At 32.9% G+C, this 15,218-nt stretch overlaps 2 protein-coding genes across 2 annotated transcripts; one reads left to right on the forward strand and one right to left on the reverse strand.

The window, feature by feature from the left end:
- The first annotated feature begins 6,758 nt into the window (after positions 1-6,758).
- LOC107907450 (uncharacterized) lies at positions 6,759-9,046 on the forward strand. The gene is made up of 3 exons (XM_016834838.2): positions 6,759-7,743; positions 8,087-8,359; positions 8,813-9,046. Exons 1-3 carry the CDS (start codon positions 7,054-7,056, stop codon positions 8,852-8,854), a joined length of 1,005 nt encoding a protein of 334 aa, XP_016690327.1. The 5' UTR covers positions 6,759-7,053; the 3' UTR covers positions 8,855-9,046.
- A 1,082-nt stretch (positions 9,047-10,128) lies between these two features.
- LOC107903313 (uncharacterized RNA-binding protein C17H9.04c) lies at positions 10,129-11,284 on the reverse strand. The gene is made up of 4 exons (XM_016829330.2): positions 11,170-11,284; positions 10,738-11,060; positions 10,457-10,527; positions 10,129-10,372 (listed from the first exon to the last, which is right to left on the reverse strand). Exons 2-4 carry the CDS (start codon positions 11,049-11,051, stop codon positions 10,362-10,364), a joined length of 396 nt encoding a protein of 131 aa, XP_016684819.1. The 5' UTR covers positions 11,052-11,060; positions 11,170-11,284; the 3' UTR covers positions 10,129-10,361.
- Between the last annotated feature and the right edge of the window lie 3,934 nt (positions 11,285-15,218).

Raw genomic sequence — 15,218 nt, forward strand, 5'->3', positions numbered from 1 at the left:
GCTGACGATCCCCGAGCCTGTAGCTTCGCAATGAGATCTATAAAACAGAGGAAACAGAGTAAACGGAGTAAGCATTACAATGCTTAGTAAGTTTTAAGCAGTGTCAACAGATAACAATCAAATTATAACATAGTTGTTCGTATTTTTATTTCACTCTTCCTTCGGGCATACCATCCCTTTGCCGAATATGCACATCTCATCATATACAATAGGCAGATAAACTTTCACATAAAAGTGAGCTCATGTGACATAGATATATCGTATGATTTCACATCACCTCTCACACTGATCCGATGTCACATAATCATAGGAATAGTCTCATAGATTGCTCTCGTATGCATCACATAACTACCTTATGATTTAGTGCAAATCAAGCTCACATATAAACTTGGAGTACATACCTGTTTAACCTTTCGCATTGAATATATTTATAAGCAATTCTTATTACGAAGTCTTACCCGGACATAATCTCCACACGAAGTTATCGGGTCTTACCCGGACAAAATTCCCACACGTAGTCATCGGGTCTTTAGAGCTCGGATATAGTACGAGCACGAAGCTTACGGACATTAATCAGTGATAATATTCTCGCATAAAGCCTGCGGGGTTTTAACCCGGATATAGTACTGACACAAATGCCCTTCGGGACTTATCACATTTATGCACTTTCACATCCATCACGTTGGCCACTCGGCCCTGTCACATATATACACTTTCACATTCATCACATCGGCCATTAGGCCTTATCACATATATACACTTTCACATTCATCACATCGGCCATTAGGCCTTATTACATATATACACTTTCACATTCATCACATCGGCTATTAGGCCTTATCACATATATACACTTTCTCATTCATCACATCGGCCATTAGGCCTTATCACATATATATACACTTTCACATTCATCACATCGGCCATTAGGCCTTATCACATATATACACTTTCACATTCATCACATCGGCTATTAGGCCTTATCACACATATACACTTTCACATTCATCACATCGGCTATTAGGCCTTATCATACATATACACTTTCACATTCATCACATCGGCCATTAGGCCTTATCACATATATATACACTTTCACATTCATCACATCGGCTATTAGGCCTTATCACACATATACACTTTCACATTCATCACATCGGCTATTAGGCCTTATCACACATATACACTTTCACATTCATCACATCGGCTATTAGGCCTTATCACACATATACACTTTCACATTCATCACATCGGCCATTAGGCCTTATATCATATATATACACTTTCACATTCATCACATCGGCCATTAGGCCTTATCACATATATACACTGTCTTGGCTGAATCTACATCTATCATTTTCCAATATCACAATTTAGAATTCACGTATGGGTTTAATCAATAGCTTATGAGCAACTAGAACAAGTTTATCAAGGTTTACAACACAATCTCAAATTCAGCACAAGCTGTTTTTCCTGAGCAATAATCACTAAATCATTTATAACTGGAGCTACAAAACTCCAAATCACTTTCCGTTAAATTTTCCTGAATATAGACTCGTATATCTTCCATCCATAAAATTTCCAGAATTTTAGGTTTGGCCAATCAATACCAGATTTGTCTTAAAGTTTCCCCTATTTCACTGTTTGACTAATCTGACCACTCTTCACTACGAATCAGATTTCTCATTTTACAGAATTCAAAATGTGTTGTATTTGATTTCATTTGAAACTAGACTCATTAAGGAGTCTAAGCATATAAATTTTATCTTATAACCATTTTTGTACAATTTATAATGATTTTCTAAAAACGGAACAGAGGATTAAGTGTCATTCTGCACTGTCTCACACAACTTTAAATATCTCATTATCGGAAATAAATTTTCTTACACGGTTTCTTTTATAAGAAACTAGACTCATTAAGCTTTAATTTCATAATTTATTCAGCCTCCCATTCAACTCCAACAATTTATGGTGATTTTCTAAATTCATGTTACTGCTGCTGTCCTGAGCAGGTTTATCACATTTTTACTCTTCTGACATATCCTTTTAGCACTTCATAATATCATATCCATTTGGCAACATATCATATCAATAACTTACCTATACTTCATAATAGCCATTAGGCTATATGCATAAAAATTTACAATAGAGTTATGATTCTTTTAATATGTGCTTAACATATCATACTCAATCACATTATAGGCTTTAATACTTAAAACTTACCTCGATCGCTAATGTATGTCAATTCCGACTATTCGACCAATTTCCCTTTTTCCACGATCCGACTTTGTTTCCATAAGCTCTTGATGCTCAATCAACAATTTTTAACTTCAAATTTGCAAACAGCAATGTCATCACTTTACATAACAGAAATTAAATTTCATTACTTAAACTATCCACGACAATCACCTTCCGAGCACCTTAATTTTCTTTAAGCTAAACCACCTCATAGTATACATATACACATTCGGCTAATTATAAAACAAATCAGCACTCATAACCGAATCATTGACTAAAATCACATTCGGTAATATGCTTTTAAATAATTTCAATTTTTATTAACATCTAAAACTAATTTGCTTGGGGTGCCATGAATTATTCAAATCGGCCGAATATCATTGAATCTCTAAAATCATGCTTATAACCACTTGGCCGAGTTTCACATTTCAAAGCCACATATATATATTATTCAAAGTATTTAACAACACTTAAAAATCCAAAACCATAAAACTCAATTCATATAACACCAAACTCAATGCTAAATCACCCTAGGCACATTCGGCACTAGCACAAGCACACACACATTTAACTTTTCTAAAATTCAACTTTAACAAGCTTCCTATGCTTCCATGATAAAAACCGAATGCTCATCTTACCACCAACATGCATATTTAATTATCTCAAGCCTCTCTTAATCAATTTTATTCATAATAGCATGAACTCAACAATCCATTACTCATACAAAACAACATAACCGAAAACCTTACTCATTCCAAAAATTCAAATCTCAACTTGGTCACAAAAATAACTTGATATCTCACCAACACAACATCAACACCAAGCAAGAATGATGCATCCATGGCCGAGTGTCATTTCCATCACATAGCAAGATTTAGACCATGGGCTAGGTAGAACTCAAGCTAACAACTAAAACATGCATGCATCTCATGGAACATCATCAAACATACCTTAGCCTAGTTACATGCATGGCCGAACCTCTTCAATCTTTCTTCTTCCTTCCTCCTTAAAATTTTCGGCCAAGGATGAACCAAAGGATGAACACTTTTTTTTTTGTTTTTCTTTCCTTCAACTCACGGCAAGGGGGGGACAATCACACATATCCTTTCTTTTTTTTTTGTTTCTCATCCTACTAACACTAATATTTTATTGCCCATGCTCTTTACTTTATTGTTTCCTCCCATGATGCACCAACACAACATGTCTATGACATGTTTTGCCCATCACCCTTTGTCCATCCTAATGTCATGGCCGGCCACTACTAGATGGGGGAGAAAATTGACATGCAAGTCCCCCCTTTTTCAACATGCACTAATAGGTCCTTATGTTTTGATCTATCACATTTCAAAAATGTCACACATAAGTCCTATTGACTAAATTCACATGAAATTTACTAAATCGAAGCTTAAAATTTTCACACATTTATTTTAGACAATAAATATCATGTTCAAATAATTTGGTTACTCGGTTTAGCGGTCCCGAAACCGCTTTCCGACTAGGGTCAAATTAGGGGTGTCACATACGAGGCATTACCGGACGTATCGAACGATTTACAACAATTCTTAAATAAATAACCAATATATTAAAATAATTCATAAAATTTATTAGTTTGTTTACCAAATGACTTCATTTTTTTATAAAAATTTCGGCAGCATTTCTGCTTATTTTTACATAAAACCCCCTGCAAATTAAAACCATATAGTTCCCAAATATCACCAATTCAACCAATTCATTTCACATTCACATTTTCTATTCTAAATACTTCTAATCAAACTCAATCTACACAATATCAATTTAAAATTTAACAATGTACTAATTAGATAAAATAGATAGACTTCTTTCATTAAAATCCATAAACTTTTAATACTAACATTTTTAACCATTATATATTAAAACATAATAACCTTTATACACAATCTATGTACATGCCACCTTTACCAAAGGAAAAATACATCACCAAGTTTTGCCGAAGCCGGGATTAATCTGGATGCTGAACCGGGACCTTTGACTTCTATCGACCTGCGCACGGAAACAACCGTACGCTGAGTAATTCATACTCAGTGGTATTACCATAATTCAAATTATAACAATAATGTACATGTAATGCATAAATCGTATATACAATTTAAATTCAATATTTCAACAATAGCAAATCATCAACCAATATCGTATATCCACAATTTGAGTTTGAATAAATCACGAACCTTAGGTTCATTTCTCAATCTCATTTCACATTTCAATTCACAATTCAACTTTTTCATATCATTTCAATAGCTCGTTTGACCAACTCGTTCGGTTTATCATTTCATCATTTACCCTATTAACAAAACTCGGACTTTGGCGGATACACGGATCCAACCAAACACACCAGAATGGCACCCAGTGCCTCATCGGATAGTTCGAAGCAATAGTTGACACCCAGTGTCTCATCGGCAAAGCCGAAGAAAGTTGGTACCCAGTACCTCATCGAATCTATCCGAAGAAATATAGTGACACCCAGTGTCTCATCGACTCGAGGTCGAAGTATCCCTGAACTCTTCCAATCCTATGGCATGCCAACTATATCCGACTCAGCCCGACTAGTTAATAGGGTATTTAAATCACATATATTCTCAATTCAATCACAATTTCTCACACTTTCAATTCAATCATTTTTCCACCTTCAATCAATAATTATTTCACAAATTCACACATTTTCACAACTCAATACATTTCCATACAATTTAATACCATTCACAATTCGATTCAAATTCATTTCCCGCTTTCAATCAACAAACAATTCAAATATTAATTCATATAAACTATTCAATTTAATTCCCACTCATAATAATAATAATACTAATAATAAATTAATACTAATATTATACTTACCTCACATTTCATTTACTAGACACATAAATTAAAATTTAGCATTTAATAATAAATAACTTGAATTATAGTAATACAAACCGTTATTCTCCCGTTTTAGTCCTCGATAACTTTCTCCTTTCCTTTTGACGCCGATGCCTCGGGTTCTTTATTAGCTACGAAAATAATAATTTGTAATATTAATTACAGCACTAATTATAATAAATAATTGAATTTCTATTCAATTTCTTCCTAATTCTCAATTTAATCCTAACTAAATTCACTTACTTTCCTAATTCAATTCACACTCTATTTCTATTCAAATTTCATCCAAACTAAAATTTAACTATCAAAATTTCAGCATATTTTGCTAATTTCGAATTTCCCTCAATTTAGTCCCTAAAACATAAAACTTATAGTTTCTTTTACAATTTAATCCCTTTTTCAATTCTAACTTAAAATTCCTTCAAGTTAATCCCTAATTCATCTCTTTTGTTCAACATAAACTATACTTGAAAACCTATGAACTTACAAAATATCAACTTAATTCCATCAAAACTTTGTTTTAAAGCTTTTAAAACATTAGAATTAAGAGAAAAGGGCTAATTTGACTTACCAATCAAAGCTTTAAACCTTAAACCTTCAATTTTTCCTTTTTCTTTCTTTTTTCTTCTTTCTCCCCTGTTTCTTCTCTGTTTCGTCTTTGGCTATTCTGTTTCTTTCTTCTTTTGTTTCTTTTATTCTTTTATTTTAACTTACTTTACTTTATTTCCTTTATTTTATTTCTTTTGTTTTCTTTTATTTAATTACTTTAATATAATAATTAAAACAAATATCTATTTAGTAATTAAATATAAGTATTACAAATGTATGTATTTTATTAATACACTTGTATTAAATATCACCATACATTTGTCTTTATTTAATTTATTTCTTAATATAATATTTATAATATAATTAATTTAATAATATCCTTTATAATTAATTTATATATTTATATAAATAAATAATATAAAAATTTAAGATTTTTACAATGTTATGCCGCCTCAACTTCCAAATGTGGCTTAATTGCCCATTTGGTCCCTCTTATTTTCTTTTGATCTATAATTAAACATTTACCCTTTATTCAATTTAATCCTTTTTCCTAATTATTCTTAATTAGATTGAATTCATCTATCTAAAACTTAATTAAACACACAACTAGTCTCGTAAATATTTCTAATAATTATTTTCGGACTCAATTTACTAAGACGGAGGCCCGATATTATACTTTTTCGATGCCCGTGAATTTTAAGTCATTACATAAAATGAAAACGATCTAAAAGTTTGCAAATATTTTATTTTAGGTAACCACAATGAAATCGGCTTAGAAGTTGGGTGACCAACTTGAGAGTTTACCCTAAAATAGATTAAGTCCACAGGAGTTGTTGCTTCACAAGCAGACGATTACAGCAGTAATTTTGCTGAGCACCCCATAGTTAAGGACTTCGCTTCTGACAACTGAGCGTGACAATTTGCTGTAAACAATGTCACATTTTCAGTTTTCAGGAAAAGGGTAAAAAATAATTTAGGCCAAAGGTGATGTCTGTCTGTCTTTATTTGGAATTTGTTAAATAATTCCTTGAATTATTAATTTATCATATATGCTTTCAACGGTGGGAAATTGATGCAATGGCAGAAGCTAAGACGGTGACAAGTATGGAGATTGCTTTCCCCATTTATATGACTGTTCATTCATTGTCATTGATGCAGATATAAATATACCCTTTGCAGAGTTAAGGATCATCGTCTCCATGTGCCCTTCTTTGCCTTTTTACCTTTTCTACAATCAATAAGATAAAATATCTAGGAACCTGCAAATTAGAGTCACCCCCCACCCCGAAGATACTTTTATCAGTGAACTCTGAAAAGTGAGAGGCATGAACATAATCTACACATTTCATTGGTGAACTGTTTCATCTGTTAGGGATGTTTGATGGAGGGTTGACTATGTCTTTCCATAAAGTAAACTGTCCACCAGTTGTAGGTAATCTAAGTAAAATCAGAAGCCAGTGTAGAACAAGACCAAACCCATGTTTTGCAGTACAAATGTCTTCAACTCTGGTACAAACAGATGAAAATGGAGATTTTTATGAATCCAAAAAGATATCAGGTTCAAGTTCAACCGAACTAAAAAGTCAGCCCCAGAATTCCCTGCTTAGCCAAGCCAATACAGTAGGTATAATTGGAGGGGTTTCTGTTTTGTCCACTCTTATATTCCTTGAGAAACTTGTGTGGTGGAGCTCTAGGAATGGGGAGGAATGTGTTCCTTTCGTTGTCTGCAGTGAACCGGCCCTAGACGGCGGCCGCCGTCCGGTTCATTCATCGGAAGTGAATGGTGAACATATTATTATCCAGAATCTGAGGCAGAAAAGAATATTTCTCGAGAAATCTGGAGCTCGTTGCATTGTGATGCCATGCCATATCTCAAATGCATGGCATGATGAGATATCTGAGAGCTGCTCACTGCCCTTTTTTCACATTGGTGACTGTGTTGCCAGGGAGCTCAAGGAAGCGAAATTGAAGCCACTGGATGCTGGGAGCAGTGTTCGAATTGGGGTACTTTCCACCTGTGAAACCATAGCTGTTGCTCCATATCAACAAAAATTACAGAATCAGGTATCTCAATGGTCTATTTGATTCTGGATTTGATTTTTTTTTCTGGTATCATCAAGTTTATATACATTGTACGATAATAGAAAGCTAAATTTGTGTCCTAAAAACTTTGGGTCATAAAATCAACAATCAAATTGTTAGACCAAGCGCTTAGTCATGTTATCAGAGGAAACCGGGGAACTCTTCAAATTCAAGTTTATTAAGATTTTATTCGCCATTGTTTGCAAAATCTGTTCCTTTATTTGGTTTGGTTGGAAAACATCATGTGAAACAACTAATTTAAGACAAAAGATGCCACTAGGAAGAATCTTCACTATGTTCATTCAAAAGTACACATTTTTTGCAGGGTTTTGAGGTGGTTTTGCCAGACAAGGAAACGAGGGAACATATTCTAATGCCAGCAGTTGAATCATGGAACCAAAGGGACATAGAAGGGGCTCGAAACTTGCTGAGAATTGCAATTCAGGTTCTTTTAATTAGAGCTGTGAATATTGTCATCCTTGCTTCGGATGTACTGCAGAACATTTTACCTCGAGAGGATCCTCTTCTTAAAAAATGTATGGATCCCATGGATGCTTTAGCCAGAACAACTATAAAATGGGCTAAATCTGCAAAGAAGGTACGTAGGAAAACTTGAACTATACAAGCATGGAAACTCTTGCTGTCTTGTAACTTGTAAGGGTATATTTGCCTATCGAAAGTGCACAACATCTTGTTCATACTATGGTGTCAATAAAAAAAAAAACAAGGCTTCCACAGCAACAACAACAGTACCAAATAAGATAAGGCTGAACCGATAATGTTAGAAGCAAATTAAATGATCACTCTATGAATGTATACAAAGAGATACCTACCTACAAATAAAGACAGACAAGGGACAGAGGCTTAATTTGCATTTGATGATATGAAATTTTTGTAAAGTAGATGTTCTTCATATTCAATACAATTCGTGTTGAAATATGTTTAAAAGATGCCATCTCAAGTCGCCATGTCGTTTTGTATTATTTCATTATTAAGAGAGTAATATATTATTTTAAGATTGTGAGATTATGATTTTAATATTGTATAGCAGGGTTTCATCATTTCAGCATTAAAGCAACAGTCGGGCAGCTAAGAAGATTGAGGACAACAGCATCCATTCACTTCCATGCACGTTTTGAAATCTGAATACAAAATATAGGAATTTATTATTAATAAATTTTATATTTACTCAATGATAAAAGATTTCCATTGATATCACGTCATTGGTTTAGTAACAAAACTTGTGTTTCTAATTAACTGGCATGAAGTCTGAGATTTAATCCCATGTTTGTAAATTCTTTCTCCTGTCCCCTGTAATATAATTGCTTGCCTGTAAAAATAAAATAAAATTCAGAATCTAAACAACCAGTAAAAAAAATATTATAAATGTAATCCTATAACCCATCAAAATCCTAAAGTGCCACTCAAGTGTTCCAATAATTTCTGAAAGGTCATTTGAAAGAATTAATTAAGAAACAAAAGAAAATGCATTGAATTGCATTGATTTGGTTTTGGGTGCTTTAAAAATGATTATCATAATCATTTTTGCATGTTTGTTTGAATATTCTGTTTGGTTTTAGACTTTTAGAAAGTTATATTTGTCGATGCCTTCATTGTAATGAAACAGAGTAACAAGATTCTTGATTTAGCACCATAGTTTTGCATGGCTAGGTTCCATAGTCCAAATTAATTAATTTATTAAGCAACATTATTGAAATTATTTTAGTGTAAAGTGAAAAAAATGAGCAACATATAGCAATGTACCCTCTTACCTCTGTCTAGACTCTGGACCCCCCATGGATGTGCTGTTGCAGAACTGGTTCACTTGAAATTGGGGCACTTAAACATCTTAAAGAATAATATGAGCAACATAAAAGCAGCACTGCCCAATCCCAATTAGAATCTTGTGAAACAAAAGCTACATTACAGGGCAGTAGGAGGGAGACAACAAAGTATGTGTGTATATATATGTGTAAAAGAAAATTACTTAAAGAAAAGGTTATGCAGACAAATACTTGTGCCAATAATAATGTGTGGGATTTGACTTTGCTTTGAACTTGGCAATGGGCATTGGCATCTATGCTTCTAAAGAAGGGAGCATCTGGTTCTTATCTTCATTATTATATTATATATATAGTTCCATAAAGGTTTTACGCTTAAAAGAATCATAAATTATTGCACTGAGACAAAACCCTGCCTTTTGATCCCTTGAATCTTTATTTCTAAATTTCAGCTATCTTAATTTTGAATTTAATTTTATTGCATTTGTTGAATGCTGAGACCGGTGGTCCTTTAAGTAGTATTAGCCCAAAAATGTAGTAGCATTCAATTATGGGTTTCCCCACATTCATACATACACCCACAGGCTGAAACAAAGATATTATTTTCCATTAGAAAAATTAATCTCAAAGCTTCATGTTCATAAAGCCTGAAACCTCTTCTGCTGATCAGTGCAGTTTACATATGAGCTATTCTTGGTAAAAAAGGCCTTCACCTTTGGTTAATCTATCTATCTATCTATCTATATGTTATTTGATTCCAAAACAGAAACTGATGATGGAAAATTTGCGACATTGCATACCATGTTCTTCTTGAATATCCTAAGCACCACCTGAAAATAGAAGGAAAAAAAATGTCATTTTTCTATGCTATGATAAGATCAATGGTGCAATGGCTATACCAAGATTTTTCTTACCAAAATCCCTTGGTGTCTTGCATTTGAAGCATTCAAGCCTGCTAGCGTAATTGTGAACTCCACACCCATATCTGTCAATACAAAATTGCAGTCACATTCACTTGATAAATCAGGCATATCATCATCATCATCATTCAAATGAACACTGTGATGGGAATTTACTATCTGCTGAAACTTCCTATTATCATTGCTTGGAAAATGGAAAAGAATGCAGTATCAAGAATGTCACAAACAGAGACAATGCAGCTTATTTGTGGAATTTTATAACAAGGCCAACTCACCTGGTGCACATCCAGTCACCAGTTTTCCACCCAGGTGGGGCACTGCTTTCAGACCCCATCACAGTGTAACCACCATAGTCGGTTTTCATGGTACCACATCGATAGCAGTTTGGTCGGCTAGCGTAGTTGTGAGCTCCACAGTTCATGGCAACGCAATACCAGTCACCGGCCAAAGCTTCGGTCCTGTTGTACAAGTAAGTCGATACATCAGGGCCACCATACTTAGGATACCCGCAACGTTGGCACGCTTCTCTCTTTCTGAAATTCTGGTGTTGGCATGCTGCACACATCCAATCTCCTCCTGTCCAGCTCATTTTTTATCCCTGATAAGCCATTTTACAAACCACAAAATAAGAAAAAGAAATCAAACCCCAGTTTTTTTTTCTGGTTTTCATAAGAAAATGAAAGCAAGCTTAGATTGAAGAAGCTTACCTCCTTAGAAAATAAAGGGCTTTGAGTGAAAGAAAAGTAGTAGCTAAATCAATAAGTTTGTTAGTTTAATTGGTGATTTAGGTGTTTGGGATGGGAGGGGCTATATATACTTGTTAAAGGGCTAGGTTTTTTTTTTTGGGGGGGGGGGGCGGGGGGTGGGGTTCTTCATGGGATTCTTAAAGCTGACATTTTTTTTTTCTTGGGTGTTCAGATAAAACCTAGCTAAGCTGGTCATAGTTCTGATACTTTACAGTATTCTTGGGAAGATAGGGTTAGCAGTACACTGCATGTCATATGATTGCATGTATTCATGCACGCATACTTTTTCAAAATTAAAATTCCATAACATGCAAGCATGCCTCTTTCTTTATGTGATTCCCTATCGTTATTGCTGGAAAACAATGTAAAAATATTATATTCTCTTTCATCCATATTACTCACTAGCTATAGGTGTTATGAGGGGAAGCTCTTATTTGGATATGGAGTCTACTATTTCCCTTCATAAATAGATAAACCATTAACTCTCTTTTCTTTCAAGTCTTGTAGTTCTTTTTTCTTAATAAGGGAAAAAGGGGTTTAGGATTGTCTATAGACTTGAACACAAGACTAGTTTCAATGGAAATTTTAGTCGACTTTAAGTATTGTAAAATTTGATACTGAAATCCATCTTTAACTCAATAATTTTAACACTTCAGTCGAATTGATATTATTACTCAACCAACTTCAACTCATTTAGGTAATAATTAACATATATACTATTGCCTTATTAAATAAATAATATATTTTTTATTGTTTTTATCTTTTTACCTTATCATCTTTACTATTTCAGTCCAACTGCATTTGAATTTTATATTATTTTTTATCACGAGTGTAGCATAATTATATATATATATGATATTTACTTCTTAAACTAGAGGATACCTTGTTAATAGTTTAAGCATACATACATACACATATATAGGCGTATGTGCTTACAAGATCACTTTATTATTAAATGGATCTATTTAATGTTTGATTTTTTTAACAGTACATGCACTAAAAAAACTAATTTAATTCAATTCCTATGACGACACTTATTATTTTTTTCATACTTTTATATTATTTCAAATTACAAATTACAAATTCAATGGTCGTCCAATAATATTAAATTACGAATTTATTACTATTCCACCTATATATTTATTATTGACCAAGTTTTTTAAAAAAATTCACATAAAGTTTAATATATATTAAGTTTTAGAATAAGTTATAGTTACGATAGAATATATATTGGTGGGGCCATGTGAATCAAAATGATTGCTGAGGTGGGGTGTCCACTTGTGCAGACACGTCACGCTCCTCCCATAAAGCTGACTTGGATGAGCACGTCAAGTGCCAACTGAGGCTCATCCAACTAGAGTCAGATATGTAGCTTCCATGAGTAGGCTTATGCAGTGGCGGTTAAGAAAACATTTGAGGAAAATATATATACACATATATGCACATTGCATTTGGAATTGATTCCTTATAATGCACATGCATTGCAAAATTCCTTTTTAAAATTTTTTTTTAATGTGTCGATTCCGCTTTCTTGCAATAATTCAAAAGCTATTTGAAGATTCATATCAATTGGAGCTTCTGCGCATACACAAAAATATCCCATGAATGATGCACATTATTTTATTTATTATTCATAATCAAGTTACTGCAAATTTAAACATGAATGATTCAACACGTCTGCTTCTTTTTTATATATTTTTGGAGGATTTATAGCTTATATTTTAACCAAATATTTAATGATTCAATATTGTTATCTGATTAAATTAAATATTAACTAACCCGAATTGTGTGCGCTTAGAAATAGAGTTCAGTTAACAAAACCACTCTTATTTATCTTATGGTTAATTTAATTCTCTCTCTTTTGGTTGATGAGTGTATATGTGTAACATTTCTTTCGACAAGGGAATAAATGTACCCATGCACATGCACTTGCCAAATTAGGGAGTAACTTCCATTCTACTTTTCTTAATGCTTGTAATAATTTTGTTGTTTGAAACATTTATTATTAGTTGATAAACAATATCGAGCTTCACTTTATTCATATTTTTATGAATCTAATCGCATCTTTTAACAATAAAAAAATAATTTTTAAATATTGCAATGTTTTAAGTTATCGTATGTATGTATTTTTTTTAGATTTTATATAAAAATATTTTCAAAATAATATATTTTTTAATAATTTAACTCGGTCTATAAAAAACATAAATTAAGCTAAACACTAGACTTATATCTGTAGTTTCCCTCTAATCACACAAAAGTGAACCTTGAAAAAAGGGGAATGTTATGGATGAATATGGTTCGCGGCGGACCGACGCTGGTGGGCTATAAGTAATTATCGGATAAAATTTTTAAAAGTAAGGTTTGCACACTGGAGTTGGGCTCCATTGCACCTGAAAAATTCCATCCTTTTTATTTTTTTTATTTTTAACATATGATGTGATGAGCTGCATTTGACCTTTCATAATAAAGGCATTGCCAAGATTCTTAGAACGTCCACCAAAATCGTGTCAAAAGTTGAGAGCTAACAAACCCACACCAAATATTAAAAACAATCAATAATATAAAAGCCCTGTAAGAACAAAAAAAAAATGTGTGTTTGCAACGAAAATTGCAATTTAAAAGGCCACTAAGAGAATATACTTGTTGATAAAAAAAATCGGTGTAAAATTAGGGGTCATTTTATCATTAAGAGCGAAAATACATCAATTATAAGTAGCGGATTGAGAGGGAGAATAACATAGAGATGTAAGTAAGAGGAGAATTGAGGGAGAGAACGAAGAAGGTGGTGTTGGTTTTGTCTCATTTTTAAAGATGAAACTCCTGATAGGTTGATTAGTACTTTTAAAAATTTTAACTAAGTTGATAATGAAGACTTTGTTCTGAAACTAACGTATATAGGTGACAAATGATAACCGTCTTCTCAATTTAAATAGTCTATTAAAAATAACAGCTTAATAATGTATAATCTGACAAAAATTTCTTATGTAATCATACTAGTAGGTGATGACTATGGTAGATGAGTGTCGGTCTCTATTGCTTACATGGTAAACATGTTGAACTCCAAATAGTCGTATAGTCATAAACGTTACTTGTTTGGCATAATTTTATATTTTAAGTAGACATGATGAATATTCCCTCTAAGGGAAAATACCTTAGAACAACAGCCATGGAGTCCAGCTTTATTCTCTACATGTCACTGTTTTAATTTTTGGGAAAAAAAAGAGAAGAAAAGGGTCCATTTCCCTTCAATAATACTTGAGAGAATCCACCTTCATTAATAGCAGTTGGTTTTCAAATTTGTATATTCTCTTCCCCACCCTTTTGCTTCACCACATGACTTAAAATATATTCAATCCTTAAGTATACGCGTTGCGGTGGACATTTCACATTCCATAAAAAATTGAAATATTTTTCATAATGATCACACCATTTTAAAAAAGTGAGAAAATGACTAGTAATCTCAGCATCTATCTATCTCCTGATTTTGGCACCAATTATTGTACGAGATTAACTAGTGATTGTCAATCCACGTGCTGTTAAAAGATCTGAAATAAAGTTGGAATTTCTGAAGAGATTGGATTTGGATGGTTAAATCCTACTGCTCCATTAAATTATCTTCCATTAACCTCGTTTCAGCCAATTGCCTTTTTACATGCACCATTCTTTTAAGCTGATTAGAATATCAATTACCACACCAAATGTGGCTTATAAGATCCATGGATTTTAGCTCTCCGATAGAAATCTTTCGGGGATTGCAATGTCTTCCGAGTCATTATTTGTGAATTAAGTTATTCTAATATTTTATTTTACCTTTTCATGAAATATGTGAAAAAAATTAGAATGAAATAAGCCTAAATTATTTTTGTCAAGTTTTGTTAATATTTCAATGTTTTGATTATATCTTAAACTGTTTCAACTCATACTATTCCATTGAAAAGAAAATTAAAAGAGATTTACCTTGTTGAGGCATATCATTTTTGTTATTTTATCAATATGAATGGTTGAACTTT

This window comes from Gossypium hirsutum, chromosome D05 (genome assembly GCF_007990345.1).
Source record: "Gossypium hirsutum isolate 1008001.06 chromosome D05, Gossypium_hirsutum_v2.1, whole genome shotgun sequence".
Lineage (NCBI taxonomy): Eukaryota > Viridiplantae > Streptophyta > Magnoliopsida > Malvales > Malvaceae > Gossypium > Gossypium hirsutum.